We start from the raw sequence: 18,919 nt of genomic DNA on the forward strand, positions 1-18,919 counted from the left end.
TCTAAAGCCCTAGTATTCCCTATTATTATCCCACCCATAAGTCCTGACCCTGCTTAGGTTCTAAGCTCTGTCATGTGCCAATGCAATGCTGCCTCTTAACTTCAACATCAGCACTCCCATAATTAGTAGATGTGATCCAGTGAAAATTAGTTGCATATAAATCTCCCTGACATCGATCAGTGGAGCTGAAGTACTTCATTAAATGTTTAAGTTAGCCTCATCTGACCCAGGACTTAAAATGATCTAATTTTTATTGTATAGCACTCACGATATAGTAATGGACAATATGTAATGCCAAATAATGAATAATCACTTTGAATAATAACTGTGTCTTATTAAATCAACATCCAACCAGAAGGAAAGAATGTTTTCCAGCATGAGCAGAAGAATAACCAAATGATAATTTAGAGTTTGTATGGGATATGTTGGCCTCAGTTGATCATATTCTTTTAAATTTGTTGGAGTGGTACACGGCCAGTCTTTGTTTGGGAAAAGATTTCTTATCACTTTGTGATGAAATCACTTACAATTGATTTTACATGGGATTTAACTGTTTCTTTAACAAAGGCTAAGAAAATGTATGGACAGATTCACCATTTGTTTTGATAATGTAGAATGTATGAGTGTGAGTGTATACATGCAAAACACCAGTGCCATGTAATGCAAACTTCAGTCCCCAATTTGCAGTCCAGGCTGTAATCTGTTTGCTTGAATGTTTCTTATTCTCTGCTTTTTAATTTCCTTTTAGTTTGACTACTGTGGTTTTATTCTGCCTTTGTTTTAGCCATGATTTCAATCTGAAGTCAAGCAGCTGAATCTGAGATCAAGTCATTGTCTGGCAGGTTCACTGCCATTATTATGACATTCACCACTGACCATCTCACATAGACAGGGGAGGAAAACATTGGTTCTTTTGAAGCTCATTTGCCATTGCTGAAGGAGGAGGGTGGTGACAAAGCTGCTATCTATGACGTCTAGATCCGCATCTAGGAGATGAAACATGATGTGATATTTGGCCTCAGATCTAGGGGACTACACTTGTGCATTTTAAACTCTGAGCTCACTAGGACTTTTTTATTATTTTATTTCGTTTTATTAAGAACCCCATTGGTCTTATAAGAAACAGTAAAAAGACCCTTTGTTTAAAGAAGCATTCTACTTTCTGTTTTACAGACGGTTTTAAATAAGTTTTTTTTAAATTCCATGTTCTTTTATAATGGAAACACTAATATCTTGTTCTCCGTATAAAATTCTTTCAATGCTACCACTTCTCTATAATATGGCTCATGTAGTCCTCTGTAGGCAACCGTCCTTGTTCTTCGGTCTCTTCCCTGGGAAATGCTTCATTTGATCGGTGAAGAAGCCTTTCTTCCCGATTCTTTATTCTCTGCTCCATCCTCTCCAGCTGCCTCTTGTACTGATATCGCTGTTGGAAGAGGTCTTTTGCATAGTCGTACAGCTGCATGTCCAAGTCATTAAGTTCTTCAATCCTCCGTATGGTCTTGCTGTCCACCTCCACTCCACCTGCTCTTGTGCTATTATACTGCATGAATGGCCTGATGAATTTCAGATTGAAAGTTCTCTCAAACAAATACTGTGTTTTTCTCTGGAATTCCGTCAAACCAAAAAAGGCCATGTCTCTGAGATTTTTCTTGGCACTTTCCAGCAGTATCTGTGCTCGCTTGTTTTCTGGTATGAAGGACATATTATAGCAGCCTACCAAGCTCAGATCAGCCAACATCCTCACTTGGCGATTGTTAGCTAAGTTATATGGGCAATCCATGAACTCCTGAAGAGTACAGCCTGACCAGTCAGTGCCTTCATAGCATGCTGGCAGCTCTTCAGGGGTTGGTGTCCGGCCATCACACATATGCAAGGACGTTTTCCAGGTAGCTCCTCGTTGGACATGCCTCCATTCACTGAGGTAACGGGACACAGGATCCCTCAGCAGAGTGATGTAATAAAATTTTCTGTAAGACAGAAGAAATGTATATAAGAATTACAGATTCTGTTCATAATAATCTAGTGACATTTAATATTATTTGTTTCTTATTAATTTTTAAGGATTGCATTATCTAAATCATATATATTCCTTTTCCACCAGGCTCCACACTATTGCTTTCCAGCAGTGTTAGTATAATTCAGTAGAATGCAAATGATCTGTGATCCTTCAACAGTTCTTTTGGCTTTAAGAATCAACTGACATCTCATATTATCATACACATTAAATATATATAGTAATAAGTAAGAGGGACAGGAAGCAGCTGAAAGATACAGAGGGAGAAACATACAATACTCTATTCTGGTGGTACGTCTCATTCAAAAATCACTTGTCATGAAAAGAAACACAGGACATAATGGGCTTTTGGCCAATACATGACAGAATAATTATGATCAAAATTGCAGCCAAACTCTTCAATATAATAAAACTATAGATTTATGCACCATAGGAGATCACTCAGACTGAGAACTAGAAGAATTTTATGAGACAATACAAGAAGCCATTTCTTCAGTAACATTTATGGATATCCTAATTGTTATGGGACACTTCAATGCAAATACAACAAAACCCAAGCTAATCATAATCTTGAGAAGGAAGAATCTCCCCAAATAAAAATTGTCAGTGTTGTCCCGCTTCAGCAAGACCAAAACTTTGTCTATCTTGGACACTTAATCATGGCAAATGGGAAAACTGGTGAAATATCAAGAGGTGAACAGAAATTGCCAGGAAAACTTTTTAAGAACTGAATAGTCTGACCTCAAGGAGAATGGATTTAAAATAAGAATGACCAAATGCTGTTTTTGGTCAATTCTCTTTTATGACGTGAAACATGGATAGTATCCCAGATGGGTGAGAACAGACTGAAAGCCTTTGAAATGTGGCTTTTATGGAGAATATTGAGAATTCCCTGGAGTGATAAAGATCAAATCTTGAAGTCCTAGAGATGGCACAGAGAAAAGAAACCTCATAAAGACCATTGAACAAAGGAAAATGTGATATTTGGATCATATATTTAGATACATTTCTATACAAAGGACCCTGCAAGAAGAAACAATGGAAGGAAAACAAGCAGAGGACAACAAAGAGACACTTGGAGTAGCGATACACATAACCGAACTCTATATTATGAAGAATGTGCATGAGTGGCACAGAGGTAGACACAGTAGAGACTCAGGGTTGACAGCCTCCTGGAAGGAGAAGACACTTAAAATGAACTGAACACATTAAATTATGCAGTACTGCCCAATAAATATAGCTTAGATAACTTGTGCTTCACACACACAGGGCCCAAGTAGGTTGCAACACTGTAGATGGCTGAACTCTAAACTATCTTTTAATCAATGAAAATTCTTGGAACTTCCTGTTCTCATTGTAATCTTAATAGATTAGTTTATAGCATGCACAATATCAGAAATGCATGATATTGCAGATAAGCAAAATGAATTATCCACTTAGCTGACTTAGATAAAGAAATAATACATTTTCTAAAATGCACAGAATGTTCTGGATTATTAATTAATTAATTAACTATATTTGCAGACTATTCCAATAATGAGATACAGAATGGAGTACAAGAAGTTAGGAAATAAAAATCACAACAGATTAAAACAAAACAGTATATACATACCAGGAATGAGATCCACTGTGGTGCGGTCGTTAAGGTGCTGGACTAGGAGTAGGGAGACCTGGATTCTGGTTCTCCCTTAGGCACAGAAGTCAAATGAACAGGCCAGTCACATTCTCTCAGCCCTAGACTGGGAAGCTGAAAAAACATCCCGGGGAAAGGAAATGGCAATTCTGCAGTATTGCCAAGGAAGGAATTCTGCAGCATTGGCAAGAAAGCTACATAAATAATATAAATATGATAAATAAAATAAAATAAATAAAATAAAAATAAATCTATCCATAGATTGCCTTCGAGACAGTGTTGACTCCTAGCGATTGCCTAGACAAGTCCCTGCAGTTTTCTTGGCAAGGTTTTGGAAGTGGTTTGCCACTGTCTGCTTCCTAGAGCTGAGAAAAAGTGACTGGCCCAAGGTCACCCAGCTGGCTTTGTGCCTAAAGCAGGACTAGAACTAACAGTTTCCTGGTTTATAGCCTGGTGCCTTAACCACTACACCAAACTGGCTCTCCATGAATTTATCAGGATTCACAGTTGACTCTGCCCCCACTGCCAAACATACCAAGATGAGCATGCTTTGGGCCCATAATTTGTCAGTTAGGGCCCAAAGCATGCTGGAATAAAAAAAAATATTTTAACTGATTTGCAAAATGCAAAGAAGGTGGGTACTATGCATATTTCTGGAGGAAGTACACTCTAGAGAATGTGGATCACTGCATAGGAGGCCTGGCATCTAACTGAAGTCCCATGGAATTCCAGTGGCAGGGGAACTCTGAGCAGGTTTCCTGAAGATATTTGGACTGGATCGGCAGAATCAATTTTGGCAGGGTGGGGCCTGATAATCAGGTGCTATGCCACTTATGGCTTGTTAATCACACCCTCTTTGAATTGGGCTCAGAAGCCTATTGGTAACTACAGTAGTGACCTCAAAATCTGTGTTATCCTGCAGCGCCAGGATTGCTGTGCCAGTCATCTGGCTGCTGCATTTTGAGCCATCTGCAGCTTCCAAGTCAGTCCCAAAGGCTGCCTCACACAGAGTGCAGTAATCCAGCTATGTGGTAAACAAAAGTATGAATACTTCTATCTGGTCTAGTAAGGTATGCCAGCCCCCCTGGTAACACCAGCTCATCTCCCATCCTAGCCATAGCCTCCTCTTACTGTTTAAGCAAGAGCTGTGAGTTCAGGAGGACTTCCAAGTCACAAACCAACCTCTCTAGGGGGACCACAATCCTGTCTAGAGTAATTGCCAGGACTGACAAAAACAAAATCTGACAAAAACAAATCTGGTCTTGGCTGGATTTAATATAAATGACACACTGATGACCTTGAACCAACAGATGATTTCAGAGTCAGTCCTGCTTCTTTTGAGGTGGGGACTCTGTCCTGAGGGTACCATTATCATTTGAAGGTATGGGCATCATACTCTTCTAAGGATCTTCCCACCTAGTGGTCCAACCCACATAGCCCAGGAAAAGACCAGCACCTACAGAAAAAGTCATTGGTTCTTTAGAACCAGCAAAAAACTTGAGGTGGATGGAGCTTCTAACAGGCTGTCCTGGTCTGGCTATAAATCCCTGACAATTGCTTGTAATTTGTCTGCATTCCACCTGCAGAATCACTTTCTAACATTCTGAATCCAATGCTTTTTTCTGGTACTTGTAGCATAGACTAAAATGTTTCCAACTTTCTTTGCTCTGGCCCTGCTCTAATAGGTTTCCTTTTGTGTGGCATGCAATAATGATGATGTAATTTTAAATGATTATGTTCAGGAGCTCATAATGAGAGCTCTTACAGCTGCTTACCCAAGGGTATTCCATATTCATGCTCCAGTGGATCTACTATAAATACACACATGTACTTGCTTTCCTATTATTTATACTTAAACAGAATAACAACCAGGACTTTGTTTTTTCAAAAAAACAAACTTCATAAAACTCCATCCAAGAAAACCAAACAAACCATTAATGCCTATATAAGGCGCAATGACTATTCTATGCATAATTACTTCGAAGGAAACGAAATGAAATGGGGGAATCACTTCTCCCTCACCTCCCTCCACTCCATGGCTTTTCTGCTCACAGAAACCTTTACTGGTTGGAAAACCATTCTGTAAAGAGATGGTTATAAGTGGACAGAAACTATAGGTACTAATATTATTTGTGTACACAGATATTGACAAATACCAATGTTTTTATGTGAATTATAACATGCCAGTGCTAGGTCCATACAGGTTTGGAAAGTAAACATTTTGTTCTGTGACCTGTATGTCAAACTTTTGGATTCCTGAAAAGTTTTAACTTGTATCCTTTCCTTGCATTTTTACAGATAAATGGCATTGACAGGGGAAAACTGAAGAGAGAATCTGCCAAATCTAAAGGTCAGAAGAGAAGAAAGAGTGACATTTTGTTGTTTCTCCCTCCTTTTCTAGGTTGGTTTTTTTTCCCTTCAATTTCTTTCCCATTCCTTGCAATGAGCAGGAATTTATGTTAACAGGATGCTACACATCTGCTGATCGTATTTTTCTTCCCCCGGTTTTTTATTGCTGTGATGCTTAAACTTGAATTTCATACCATTTTATTAATACATACATTGTGTACTTTCCTTTTGTTAGTGTATGATAATGACATTATTAAAAAAGACTTCAGCAAAGATTAATAATAAACAAAACTGTCAGGTTGTGTCATGATATCACGAACTTTTCACTACAGAGATTTCATAGTCCACTTTGTCATATGAGATCAAATTATGTTTACATCCCTGGATAACCAGGTTTAAAAACAAAACTCATAAGATTTAATTAATTAAACCAATTATTCAATCCTGATTATTAAACAAAACATCCATTTTGTTTCAAAGGGCATCAACTTCCACTGGCCAGTAGATTGAATTGGAAATGGTTCTCACATTCTCACTTTGCATTATTTCACCCAACAGCTGGAATGCAGTTCCCACTGAAGTCCCTGAGAGAATTTTCATTTCATTCATGGGCCTGGGATGAGGTCCAATGCACACACTCAGTGATGTCCACATGGTACACTAAAGAAAGTCAAAATGGCAGGCGTTATGGTACAGTCAAAGCTCTGCCTGTTTTTATGTATGTCAGATGTGATGACATAAAAACAGAGCTGTAACACACCATCTCAGCCGCTACTTTGAATTTTGACCTTCCCTTGTGGACACTCCTGTGCATGCCTGCTACCTTCTGGCTTTGTAAGCTACACAAAGAGGAATGTATCCTATCAGACTCTCATCAATCCAAAGATGTCACTCTATCTAAAAGGACACATTTACAGAAAAAGGTGGAGGCAGATCAAGCTTCGGTGTCTTTCTCTTTCTTTTCATCCATTTTAACAGCCCCTTATTATTTTGTTTTATTGTACACCACCCAGAGTCACTTTGGGTGAGATGGGCAGCCATATAAATTTGACAAATAAATAAAATAAAATAAAAAATAACAATGATTCATCTTTCCCAAGTAGGATGCTGCTATAATTGAAATTATCAGTGCTATGAAACACCAAACAGGCAGGGATGAAAACAGCAGTAGAAGACACTAATAGCAATGATTGATACAAGATGTTTCATCAAGAGAGAGACAGACATAGATTTTGATCACTACAACATTAAAATTTCTGGCAAGTGGTGTTCTTTTTCAAACTAGAGAAATTCTTAATCTCATTTAAGACTTTTTTTTCAATCTCTTCTCTCTCTGAGAAGGCAACATTAAAAAACATTACTGCTGTGTGCTAGACTAGAGCTAGAGTTTTAATCTTCAAGTGTGCCAAGCAGGGAATACACAATAATAATTGTCCATGAATCCAAATACACTGCCATTAAAACTGACATTTATGCTACAAATACTGAAATTCTATATAGTAGTGAAATATGCAAATTAGTTTCTTTTGCAGTAACTACAGTGAACCAGTTTTTTTTTAAAGTCCTGCTACTGATCAGTATGCTGCATCTGAATTTTCTGCAAAAGGTTTTAAGGCAAGAGTGGTCAACTGGTGGCTCAACCCTCTTCATTGTGCTGAGAACTCTCTAACCACAATTACTGAAAAGTGGCAAGACTGTTTCCTGCTTTTTTGAAGCAAAGCACCATATGAAAACTGTGTTAACTTATTTTTAAAAACAAAATCTGTCCCCTGCAGAAAATAGGAAAAAACAAAGATTTTTCTCTGACTGTATGACACAGCCCTACCTGCTACATTTCTCCCAACTGTGGTCTCAGATTCCCGCAAGGTTCAGTGCTCCCCTGATCACCAAAAAGTTAACTTCTTTGTTTCTAAGAAAAAGACATAGCTATTTAAGGAGAGGAACTCCTTAGAGATGCTCTCCTTAAATAGTTATGTCTTACTGAGAAGTAAGTAGGATTTTGTATACCTTTGTTATGAAAGTGGCCCCTTTTGGGGGAGATGGGCAGTGATAGAAATTTGAAAAATAAATAAATAAGCTCTCCTGTTCCATCCTTAGGGTGCTAAAATATTTTTTCCACAACCTTTTCCACAACAAGCATGGGATCCAGTTTTAAAAACCAATGTCCTCAGGAATCAGTATAATGCAGGAGTTGTTGACAATGGATGCAATGGCACAGGTACCTCTTATATAATGTGGCAGATATCAAATTCTGCACAGAATCATGAGAAGTAAGTAGGATTGTATGCCTTTGTTATGAAAGTGGCCTGAATGCCAACCTGCAGACTCAGGCGCACAATTCACATCCCCATGCATGAACAATGGCTCTTCGTCATGTTCATGGACTGAAAACAAAATTATCACAACCCCACCTTCTGCTTGATATAGGAAAGAGGCCAGAAGAAAAGCCTGGCTTCCATCATATCCAGAAGCCTCTGATCAATGTCTGGAATCTCCAAGAATCTGGAGAAGTACAGGAAAAGGAAGCAGAGGACTATTTGCTTCAGGAAGCCTGCCATTTCTGTAAAAATATATAAAACAAGTAACCAGGTTTTTCTCATTAGAAATTTCTGCTGATTTCTGTTTTCTATGTTGTGTTAAGTCTCATTTTTTAAATCCATCAGCAATACATTTCATTTCTAACCCCAGGGTCCAATCAGAAGTAAACAGACCATTATCTGTCACAGAGAAATTAATATTACAATATGAAGAGAATGTGAACAGCTTGGCCTCAAAGATTAATAAATGTGTAAGTTCCTCACAAACCTGGACTTTATTGAGTTTATGGAAGATAGGGGAGAATGATTTTGGGAAATGTATTGATGATGGTGTATGGAATAGGATATGGTCCATTTAACCCCTGAAATTTATTTCTGCCAGAACTAGGAAATTTAACTCATAGTAATTCATAGGTGGTATTTGACCATTGTGAGAATGAATACATCTGTAAAAGCAGTAGTAATTCATGCTGGAGGAAAAACTGTGGAAAGATTGGTACAAACTATCATATTTTGTGGCATTGTTCAACCTTTAAAAAGTTCTGGACTTCTTAGGAATGTAGAACTATTGCTTATTAAAAAATATGGAACAGAGGACTCTTGATTTGTAACTGACCAGCATCAACCTGTGGTAAATCCTGAATCCTGAATTCTCTTTTAGATTTTTTTTCTTTCTTAATTTGCAAGCTGTTCTTTTACTATAATCTGAGTAGCTCTGTACAGGCAGTTCTTGGGTTATGACAACAATTGGGATAGGGATTGCTGTTGCTAAGTGATGTCGTGAAATTTTTATTCTTAGTGATGGCCATCTGGGGAGTTCTGGTTACTGTCATAACCCCAGGACCACGTGGGTCATTAAGTAGGAAGAGGCAGTAATCCCAGGCAAGGAGTGTGGGGTGTGCATGGGTGCTGCAGGTGGGCAACAGATGAGCCAGCCAGGGCTGCGGATGGGCCAGTGGGTGAAGGTTGCTGGAGCCATTTTCAGCAAAAAATTATGACAGCTATTTTCATTTATGGAGATACCTCTTTTGAAGGCATCAGTGGGGAAGTTCCTTGAAGTGCAAGCAGCAGTTTCAGAGAGCTACTTTTTATGTGGACTGATAGGAGAAAAAACTTGAACTCCCCTCCCCATCTTCCATGATCCTGAAGGTGCTCAGGCTTACTATGACTACTCTCCACATAACAGCAAACATCCAAATACAGGTAGTCCTCGGATTATGACCACTTGTTCAGTGACCGTTCAGTTACAACGGTGCTGAACAAGGGGGACTTACAACGGGTCCTCGGAGTTCTGGCCATCACAACATCCCTATGGTCATGTGATCATGATTAGGGTGCTTGGCGCCTGGCTTGCAATTATCTTGCAGCAAGTGGTGGTCACCTGATCGCAATTTCCCTGCCGGCTTCTGACAAACAAAGTCAATGGGGAAGCTAGCAGGAAGTCAGTAGTCGCAATCATGTGAAGTCCTCACTTAATGACCTGCTCAGTCTTCATTTAACAATGGCAACTGGGACTGCTGGAATTGCTGTTGCTAATTGACATGGTCATGTGACATCATGCTTTATGACTGCATCGCTTAACGATGGAATTCCTGGTGCCAACGGCTGTAGTAACCCAAAGGCTACCTGTAAATACAATTGCCTTAAGGTACTTAATGTCAAGTCTACTTTTATTAACTAGTGAGCAGAGGCAGACAGTGCAATCACAGTAATGCCTGTGTTCTTTCAAAAGAAAGCATGTGCAGCTAGAATGCCAAGTCAATGTCAGGCAAGTCTCCTAACTGGTACATACTTGCATGGGTATACTTGCACAGGTACACACAGAGATGAAATAGACAAGGCCCCTGGCTTCTACTGGCAGAGCTCCAAGGTCTCCAACCAGTCCCCTCCCACTGTTAACTTCCATATCACCATCCCCTTCATTCCAGAAAAATGTCCTCTCTCCTGGGTTACTCCTAAAGAGTAATGTGACAAACCCACCTTTCTCAGTAGCTTAATCAAAGGGCAGCGTGTGTTGAAGTTAAAGTCCTTTCAGAAGGAGTGGGCTGATTCAATAAAGAAATTAGTATTTTGAGATGTATATCAAAGGTAGGAAACTATGGGAGTGGAAGACGAAGGGAGGAAGGAAAACAAAGAGAAGTACTAATGAAGTAATTCAAAACGTTTTCTTCCAGCTGGCTCCCTCCAGCTAGGAATGTACACAGAAGAGCAGAATGAGAATAAGATGCAGAATAACAGAATAAAACAGACATTAAATCTAAAATCCTAATCAGCATCTAGCTCCATTGTTCTCTAGATTGCTGTATTTGTCCTTGCATTCGAATTCCAGGAAATTTGGAATTGGGGTTTACCTGCCTGGTTTTATGCCAACCAGGGAAGAGTTTCTCTGCTCCCCACTATGAGAGAGAAAGTGCAGCAAGGGAAAAATGGAGTTGCCCCATCCTCTTTTTAAAGGCTACCTGAGAGAGAGAGAAAACCTTTCACCCTGATTTTGGTGATCTCTTCCCCCTACCTAGATTGACAGGTTGGGTTTGACTGACAAATGGATTAAATGGATGTTTTGTTTTAGTTCTTTCATATCTGTTCCTCTTGGGATAAGATTTCATCCACTATAATATATCTCACCACAGTCATTAAGCAGAGGACTCTCACCAGAGGCCTTTGGATTCTTTTGGATTACATCCCCCATCTTCACAATTGGGTACGCTATGTGGGGATGATGGGAGCTGTACTCTGGCATCCTCTGTGGATGTGTTATAACATTCGATATGGTAGGGCATGATATTCTCCAAATAACCTTGTTATTCTTCAAATAACTTTGTTTATCTAAAATAATGACAGTGAATTCAAGATAATCCACCAGAAGGAAAAAATGACCTATGTCTGTTGCTATTTTCTTAGTGAATCTAAAATAACCCTCCCATTTTAGAAATGAATTATGGGGGGGGGGGAATCCTAGTCTTCTTTTCAGATACAGTACTGGTCCATCTGGATTAACTGAAATAAGCTATCATTACAAGAGTTGTAAAGCGCGTTTTATTTAAGTATACATTCAGATTTTAAAAAAGAATTAAAACAGAAAGCTTGAAAATATCTTAATAGTGTAGGTTCTGTTGGTTTTCCAACAAGCACCAAAGATGTGAATGAGAAAAGAGTGCGCAAGAGGGAGAGGCTTTTACTGAGAGTTGGGTTCAGAGCGCTTGACTGGAAGTGCATTTTACCACAACTTAGCAGAAGAATGGCATGTTCAATCAGTCAGGAGTCATGGCAAGCCACTGGATTTTGTCCAGCTCTGGAAATCTTTCCAAATTTAGGGACTTGTAGAAACCAGATATTCAGTTGTTCACTTCCTTTCTCTGATAAAGAAGGCATCAATCAATGCAAGTTTGTTAGCAATGGCAGGAAAATATGATATTGACAACAAGCCAGGAAATGAACAACATTTAAGAGAAGATCAGCACCAGACAAGGCATTTCCAGGAGATTTGGAAATCACAAGGGACAGCATGAAGAGGTTGCTTGGCAATCACATACCCAAATTATCCAACCCCTCTCAATAAAGTCAAAGGTGCACTAACCTGAGCTTTTTAACCCCAGTAGGCTTGGAGGAGGTGGCAGCAGCAAAGTCACTAGAATTTACGTAGACCAGGTGGCCTCTGGTGTTCAGAGTTTCAGAGAAACGGCAGTTTGCTTCTCTGTGTTTAACGCTGTGAGCTAGTGAACTGCATTTATTTTATGACCACTAACTGGTGTCACCACCACCAACTGACATCAGTGCAGATGCATCTGAGTTTCTACGCTAAAATTTGAGAACCCAGGAACCTGCTTTCTACCTCATAAGAACTATTACGCTGGCTTGGTTCCCACATTTCAATAAGCTATGGTTTGTCTAACAGAAGCTTCCTGAATAAGCTCTAATTGGCTAGCTTTACATATAATGCTAAGCTATAAATCATAGTTTAGAAATTAGAGTAGCTAGGCTCACATATCACAGTAAGCAAAACCAAACAAATCACATGAGAACCTGATGTATATTGATTAGCAGTCTTTCTCAACTCTGGGTTGCTATATGATGCACTGAACCTTGATTCTTTCTGATGTTAGATCCTTTGTTCTTTGATCTTTTTTGGCATTGTGATGAAGCACCTGCAAGCTAAGGTTATTGTTGTATTAAAACATTGCTTGGTTTAATCGTTATTTGTTGAAATTGGCTAGGTTCATAAATCATATGTAGCCATAAGCTATGATTTGCAAACAATAATGTCTGAGTTAACAAATATACAAAGCCAAAAGCAAACAAATCGCACTATGCTCCAGGACAATATATGAAACTGGAAGAAACACCTGGTCCAATGTTCCCATTTCCTTTCTGCTCCAAATTACACATATTCTTCAATAAACAGTATAATTACTAGACTATGGTGAGGCATAGGCTAGATCGTGCCTACTGCCTTAAGGGTCTCTCAACCAACAGAGGAAAGCTGTGCCATGGCAATAGCAGAGGACAATCCCCAGCAAAATACAGCTGATTATTGTTTTTGAGCAGGGAGAGATGGTTGAGACCCACCATAAATTAAATGGCTCTGGCCTTGGTTGTTGCATGTTAAAGGGAGTTGTGTTGATTTTCAGCTGCAACTATTTGTTAACTAGCCAACAGATCTTTTACACTGTAGCAGCCCAGCTGACTGGACCTTTGGGACTATCTTTTTGAGACAGCAGAATCTCTCTCTCTCTCTCTCTCTCACTCACAGACAAACACTCTTGATGGGCTGCAATCACTAAACGCCTGTTGCGTTTCGATCTTTTTAAGTGATTCCATTTAAATCCACTGTACTATCTACTATCAGAAGAGGAGAGAAAATGTTGGATTTGCAAACAAGTCACCTCAAATTTGGCCAGAGCTGCCTCAATGGGATAATGCTTCCACTGGTCTGAACCGCTGCCACCTTCAGCCCAGATTCCTATCTAGAAGAAACTAAATGCTCCTACCTTTATAAAATTCAAGGGAGGTGCGGTAAGGGTGTGCGAGGGAGGCGTAGTGAGTGTTGAGGGGTGCACAAGGGAGGGCAGGGGTGCGAGGGAGGGTGGCAAGGGTAAGGGAGGGTGCACAAGGGTGTGGTGCACAGGGTGTGTCATGCACTGCCTACCATTGAATAATGCTCAGACACTGGTTCGGTGGATCAGGCTCTGGTTTATTCACAGCGCAGGTACAGCGTCGGGAAAAAAAGCTGAGAGTGACAGGAGCGCGCCGGTGCGGGGTTTAAATACCCCGCGCCGGTCAGCGCCCCCTCACTCGCGGTCACGTCACCCCCCTTTGTCCAATACGTTGCCCTGCCGGTGGGTGAGGGGTTGCGAGGCCCCGCTGGCGTTCCGGGATCGCCCATCATCGGGTTTTCTATTCATCCGGTGATTGCTGTCAGCTGGGCGATCTCCGTTGTATTAGCACTGATGGCTTGGGTGTGCTCCGTGATCCGTTTAGCTATTGTTTGTTGGCCGTTAGTCGTTGTGAGTTGATGGCTACTTATCTTGAGCCCCTTCTCCTGTTTCCTTGCTATTGTCATGTGTGCCGTTGCGCTGATGGCTTCAGCTCAACGGCACTCATGACATACTGCCCCCTGTCCGAATAGTGCTCCCCCCCGGTTTTCTGGTTTTTTCCTTTTTCTCGGTGGAGCTGTCAAACGGCACTTTTTTTTTTTGTTTGAAATTCCCGCCGGAGTAGTTGTCGCCCCTCCCTTTGCTCCTCCCTCTACCACGTGCCTTCCCAGGGTGTGTCCTTAGTGCGCATGCCCGGGTCACGCCCTGGCGTGCGCATGCTCCAGCCACACCCTGTTTGTTTGGCTCAGTTCGGCGAGGAGAGAGGCGTGGCTGGTCGGGTGCTTATCAGCTCCAGGTAGGGCCCTTCTTTTTTATTTAAAGTGCGTCGCCTTTGTTATTTGTGCTCCTGGGCGTTGCCCCCAGGTTGCCCTGTTGACTTGCTTGCCGCTCCCCCGTGGCCGGGGGGAGGGTGCTGGCGAACGCTTGTCACTCCCTCGTGGGCCCGGGGCGGGGGGAGTGAGTCCCGGGGGGGGAGGTCCACCCAAGTCGCGGGCTTGGGGGGGCCCTTTCCCTTGGGGCACGGTAGGCGGGGGGGGCCCGTGGGGGGGGGGTTTGCAGGGGACGGCTTGCTAACCTTGGTTGTGGCTTGTCGGGGTATGCCCGGTGAAATGCCCGGGTCAGGTCAGGCGCGTTAACGTTGTGCGCCGCCACCCATTCCGGGTGGGGGAAGTATTTCCACCTGACCAAATAGTGTAGAGTTCCTTGTTGCTTGCGGGAGTCGAGTATGTCCCTTATCTCAAAGTGATGTTGCCCGTCGATCATTACCGGTGAGGGCTGTGGCGTGCTTGGGTGCCATCGAGAGGTGGTTGCCGGTTTCAGGAGGCTGGTGTGGAACACCGGGTGGAGTCTCCGTAGGTTGTGTGGCAGGTCCAAGCGTATTGCTACCGGGTTCACTATTTGCGTGACTCGGAATGGCCCGATGTACTTAGGCCCCAGTTTTTTCGAGGGTTGGGGTGACTTTAGGAATTTGGTGGATAGGTAGACCATATCCCCCGCTTGGAACGTCGGTTGTTGGCGCCGGTGCTTGTCGGCCTGCTCTTTGTAGGCCGCCTGTGCATCCTTCAGCGCCGCCGTGATTATTGGCCATGATTCCGCGATCTTCCGTCCCCAGTCGCTAGCGTCCACCTGGGGTTCCGGGGGTTGAGGTAGCTCCGGTATGGGGACGAAGTCGCGCCCCGAGACTACCTCGAACGGAGTTTTCCCCGTGCTCGTGTGGACGGCGTTGTTGTATGCGACTTCGGCGAACGGGAGCAGTTCCGCCCAGTCGTCTTGGTGATAGTTAGTATATGAGCGTATGAATTGCTCTAAGGTGGCATTGAGGACCTCTGTGGCTCCGTCCGTCTGGGGGTGCCAGGAAGTGGATAGGGCCTGTTGGGTCCCCGTCAGCTTTAGGAAGGCCCGCCAGAATTTGGAGGTGAACTGTGTGCCCCTGTCGGTCACCACACGTGCGGGACATCCGTGTAGCCTGTACACGTGGATGAGGAAGAGTTTGGCTAGTTGTTGTGCGGATGGGACCGACGTGCAGGGGATGAAGTGGGCCTGCTTTGAGAAGTAATCCTTCACCACCCAAATGGCCGTTTTCTTCTGGCTGGGTGGGAGGTCCACTATAAAATCCATAGAGATTTCCTCCCATGGGCGGGAGGGTTCTGCCACCCGTTGTAATAGCCCCGCGGGTTTGCCTGGTGCCCGTTTGGCCCTAGCGCACGTTGGGCAGGACGCTACGTATGCTTTTATGTCTCGCCTGAGCGCGGGCCACCAGAATTGACGCCGAGTTAGGTGTAGGGTCTTGAGGAACCCAAAGTGTCCCGCTTGTTTGGCGTCGTGTGACCTATGCAAGATCGCTTGGCGTTGCGAGTCCGGGACATAGATTCTGCCTTCCCCCCATGCCAGGTCCTGTGCCATCGTTACCTTGTCGGGGTTTGCCAGGAACCAGGGGTCGGTTTTGAGGGCGGCGGCGAGGTCCGTGCGCATTCCCCCTGGTAGTTGCGGTTGGCTTCGTCTGGTCGCAGGTTGTCCTGCCGTCGGCTGCGCCGTAGAGTCGAGCTGCCTCCGAGCGCCGCTTCGGGTGGTCACGGCCATCCCCAGTTGCGAGGCGGATAGGACCGTCCCAATGGTGTCTGGGGCGGGCTCTTCGTCTTGGGGCAGTCGGGAGAGGGCGTCGGCCAGGAAGTTCTTTTTGCCCGGCATGAACTTCAGCTGGAAATTAAAGCGGCTGAAGAATTGGGCCCATCGGACCTGTTTTGGGCTAAGGCGTCTGGGCGTTCGTAGGGCCTCGAGGTTCCGGTGGTCGGTCCAGACCTCGAATGGTTGGGTGGCTCCCTCGAGTAGGTGTCGCCATGTTTCTAGCGCCGATTTTACCGCGAAGGCTTCTTTCTCCCAGACGTGCCATCGCCTTTCTGTCTCGGAGAACTTCCTTGACAGGTAGGCGCATGGTTTCAGGAGTCCCGTGGGGTCCTTTTGGAGTAGGATGGCCCCCAGGAAGAAGTCTGAGGCGTCGGCTTGGACCACGAACGGCCGTTCTGGGTCCGGGTGCGCGAGGATTGGCTCCGTGGTGAACAGCGCTTTCAGCTTGTTGAATGCGGTCTGGCACGCGGGAGTCCAATTCAACACTGTGCCCAGGTTCTTGGCGCGTCGGGTGTCCCCCACCCCTTTGGTTTTGAGGAGGTCCGTTAGGGGGAGGGCTATCTCTGCGAACCCCCGGGCGAATGACCTGTAAAAATTCGCGAATCCGAGGAAGCTCTGGAGTTGGCGTCTGTTGCGGGGGCGCTCCCAGTTTAGCACCGCCTCGACTTTTGCGGGGTCCATTTCTATGCCGTCCCCGGAGATTCGGTACCCCAGGTAGTCTAGGCGCGCTTTGTGAAACTCGCACTTTGTAGGCTTGGCATAGAGCTGCGCCCTTCTGAGCTTGTCGAGGACTTGCCTAACTAGGTTCACATGTTCCTCGTGCGTTTTTGTGTAAATAAGGACGTCGTCGATGTAGACCAGGACCCCTTTGAACAGATGTTCATGCAGTACCTCATTGATGAGCTGCATGAACACCCCAGGGGCCCCCGCGAGTCCGAAGGGCAGCACTTTGTACTGGAAGGCGCCTAGGGGGCAGTTGAACGCAGTCTTCCATTCGTCCCCCTCCCTGATTCGGATGCGATAGTACGCCTCGCGAAGGTCCAATTTGGAAAAGACTTTGCCCGTGGACAGGTGGGCGAGCATGTCCTTCACCAGGGGTAAGGGGTATTTGTTGGACAGGGAAGCCGCGTTTAGGCCCCGGTAGTTGGTGCAGAGCCGTAGGGTGCCGTCTTTCTTCTCCCGGAATAAGACGGGGGCTCCCGATTGAATTTCTTTTTTGGGTATATGGGGCCGGCCATCCCCACGTGTGATGCGGGTACCTTTTTGCAGGCATAGTTTGTGTCTTCCGTGGTTGTCATGAGGAAGGTGCGGTGCGCATGTTCGGCCTTCCCCGCGAGGTGGATCCACCCGTGTAGCGTTTCTGGGTCGTCGCGGTAGAGGGCCCATTGGAGAACGTCGCGATTGAGCCCCCTTTTGAACATTTCCAGCAGGGTGGTCTCGGACCAGTCGCTGACCTTCCCCGCGAGGGCTTTGAACTCCAGGGCGTAGTCTGGAACAGTGCGTGTGCCCTGTTTAAGTCTTTGGAGTGCGCTTTTCGCCCTCACTTTGGCTAGGGGGTCTTCGAAGTAGGTTTTCATCTCATTGATGAAGGCAGGGAAGTTGGCGAGGGCGGGGGAGCTGGACTCGTACAGTTGGACGTACCAGTCCGCCGCCCTGTCTTGTAGTTTGATCGCCACGGCGGCGATCTTGTCGGCTTCGGAGTCGTAGGAGTGTCCGTGCCTCCCCATGAACTCCCTGGCGTTCGTTATGAAGAACGACAGTTTCGTGGGGTTCCCATCGAAGAAGATGGGGAAGTCCTTTGGGGCCCGGGCGTTTTGCGCGGCCCTTCCTCTCGCTTCCCGGCCTGTGGTGTCGTCCGCCTGGGCCGTCTGCTGACCTTCCGCTGGCCCGTGGGGGTTCGGTGCTTCGCTCGGGGTGTGGGCCTGTGCGGGGACGTCGTTGGGTGGCGCGGGGGGCATAAGCGACTGGAGCATGGTCCGGAGTTCCGTCAGTTGGGCCCGCATGGCCGCGAGTTCAGCTCGTGCCTCCTCGTCCACAGTCCGCGCCGCCGCTGGGGCCGGTTCCGTCGGTGTGTCGGCGGGGGTGGGTTGCCGGCGGGGTTCATCCTCCCTCTGCCGTTGGTCCGCTTGCTCCGCCGTCTGCTGGGTGTCTCCATCGTCCTCCTCCGTGCTGACCGCTGTTGGGCTGTCGCTCCACGTCTGTTGCTGGGGTGCGATGTGGGGCGCGGGGTCCTCCACTGGTTTCGGAAGGTATGTTGCTCCCTCCCGTGGTCGGGTTGCCTCCGGCGCCATCTCCCCTTGGGGTTGGAGCTGCGGCTCGGGTCGGGTGGGGTGGGCGTCCATGGCTCCGGGAGTCCGCGGTGCCTCTGGCCTCGGTCGGTCCTCCTCTGTTTCTTGCCGTGTGGCTCGCCCTCCTTGCCCGCGTCGCTCCGGCTTCATCTTGCTGGTCTTCTCGCCGTCTATTCCTCCCGCGGCTCGTTGTCGTCCGGTGGGGCTCGGCGAGGCTGAGTTTATGACTCTCAGCTTTATGTCATGCGCTGCCTACCGTTGAATAATGCTCAGACACTGGTTCGGTGGATCAGGCTCTGGTTTATTCACAGCGCAGGTACAGCGTCGGGAAAAAAAGCTGAGAGTGACAGGAGCGCGCCGGTGCGGGGTTTAAATAC

At 45.2% G+C, this 18,919-nt stretch overlaps 1 protein-coding gene across 1 annotated transcript in view; it reads right to left on the minus strand.

The window, feature by feature from the left end:
* Positions 1 to 233: 233 nt before the first annotated feature.
* The window catches only part of HS6ST1 (heparan sulfate 6-O-sulfotransferase 1), a 218,581-nt gene continuing 199,895 nt past the window's right edge, over positions 234 to 18,919 (minus strand). Inside the window, exon 2 of the mRNA XM_063306947.1 lies at positions 234 to 1,970. Within this exon, the coding sequence (XP_063163017.1) occupies positions 1,262 to 1,970 (709 nt within the window). The 3' untranslated portion in view covers positions 234 to 1,261. The remainder of the gene's footprint in view (positions 1,971 to 18,919) is intronic.

This window comes from Candoia aspera, chromosome 6, assembly GCF_035149785.1.
Source record: "Candoia aspera isolate rCanAsp1 chromosome 6, rCanAsp1.hap2, whole genome shotgun sequence".
NCBI lineage: Eukaryota > Metazoa > Chordata > Lepidosauria > Squamata > Boidae > Candoia > Candoia aspera.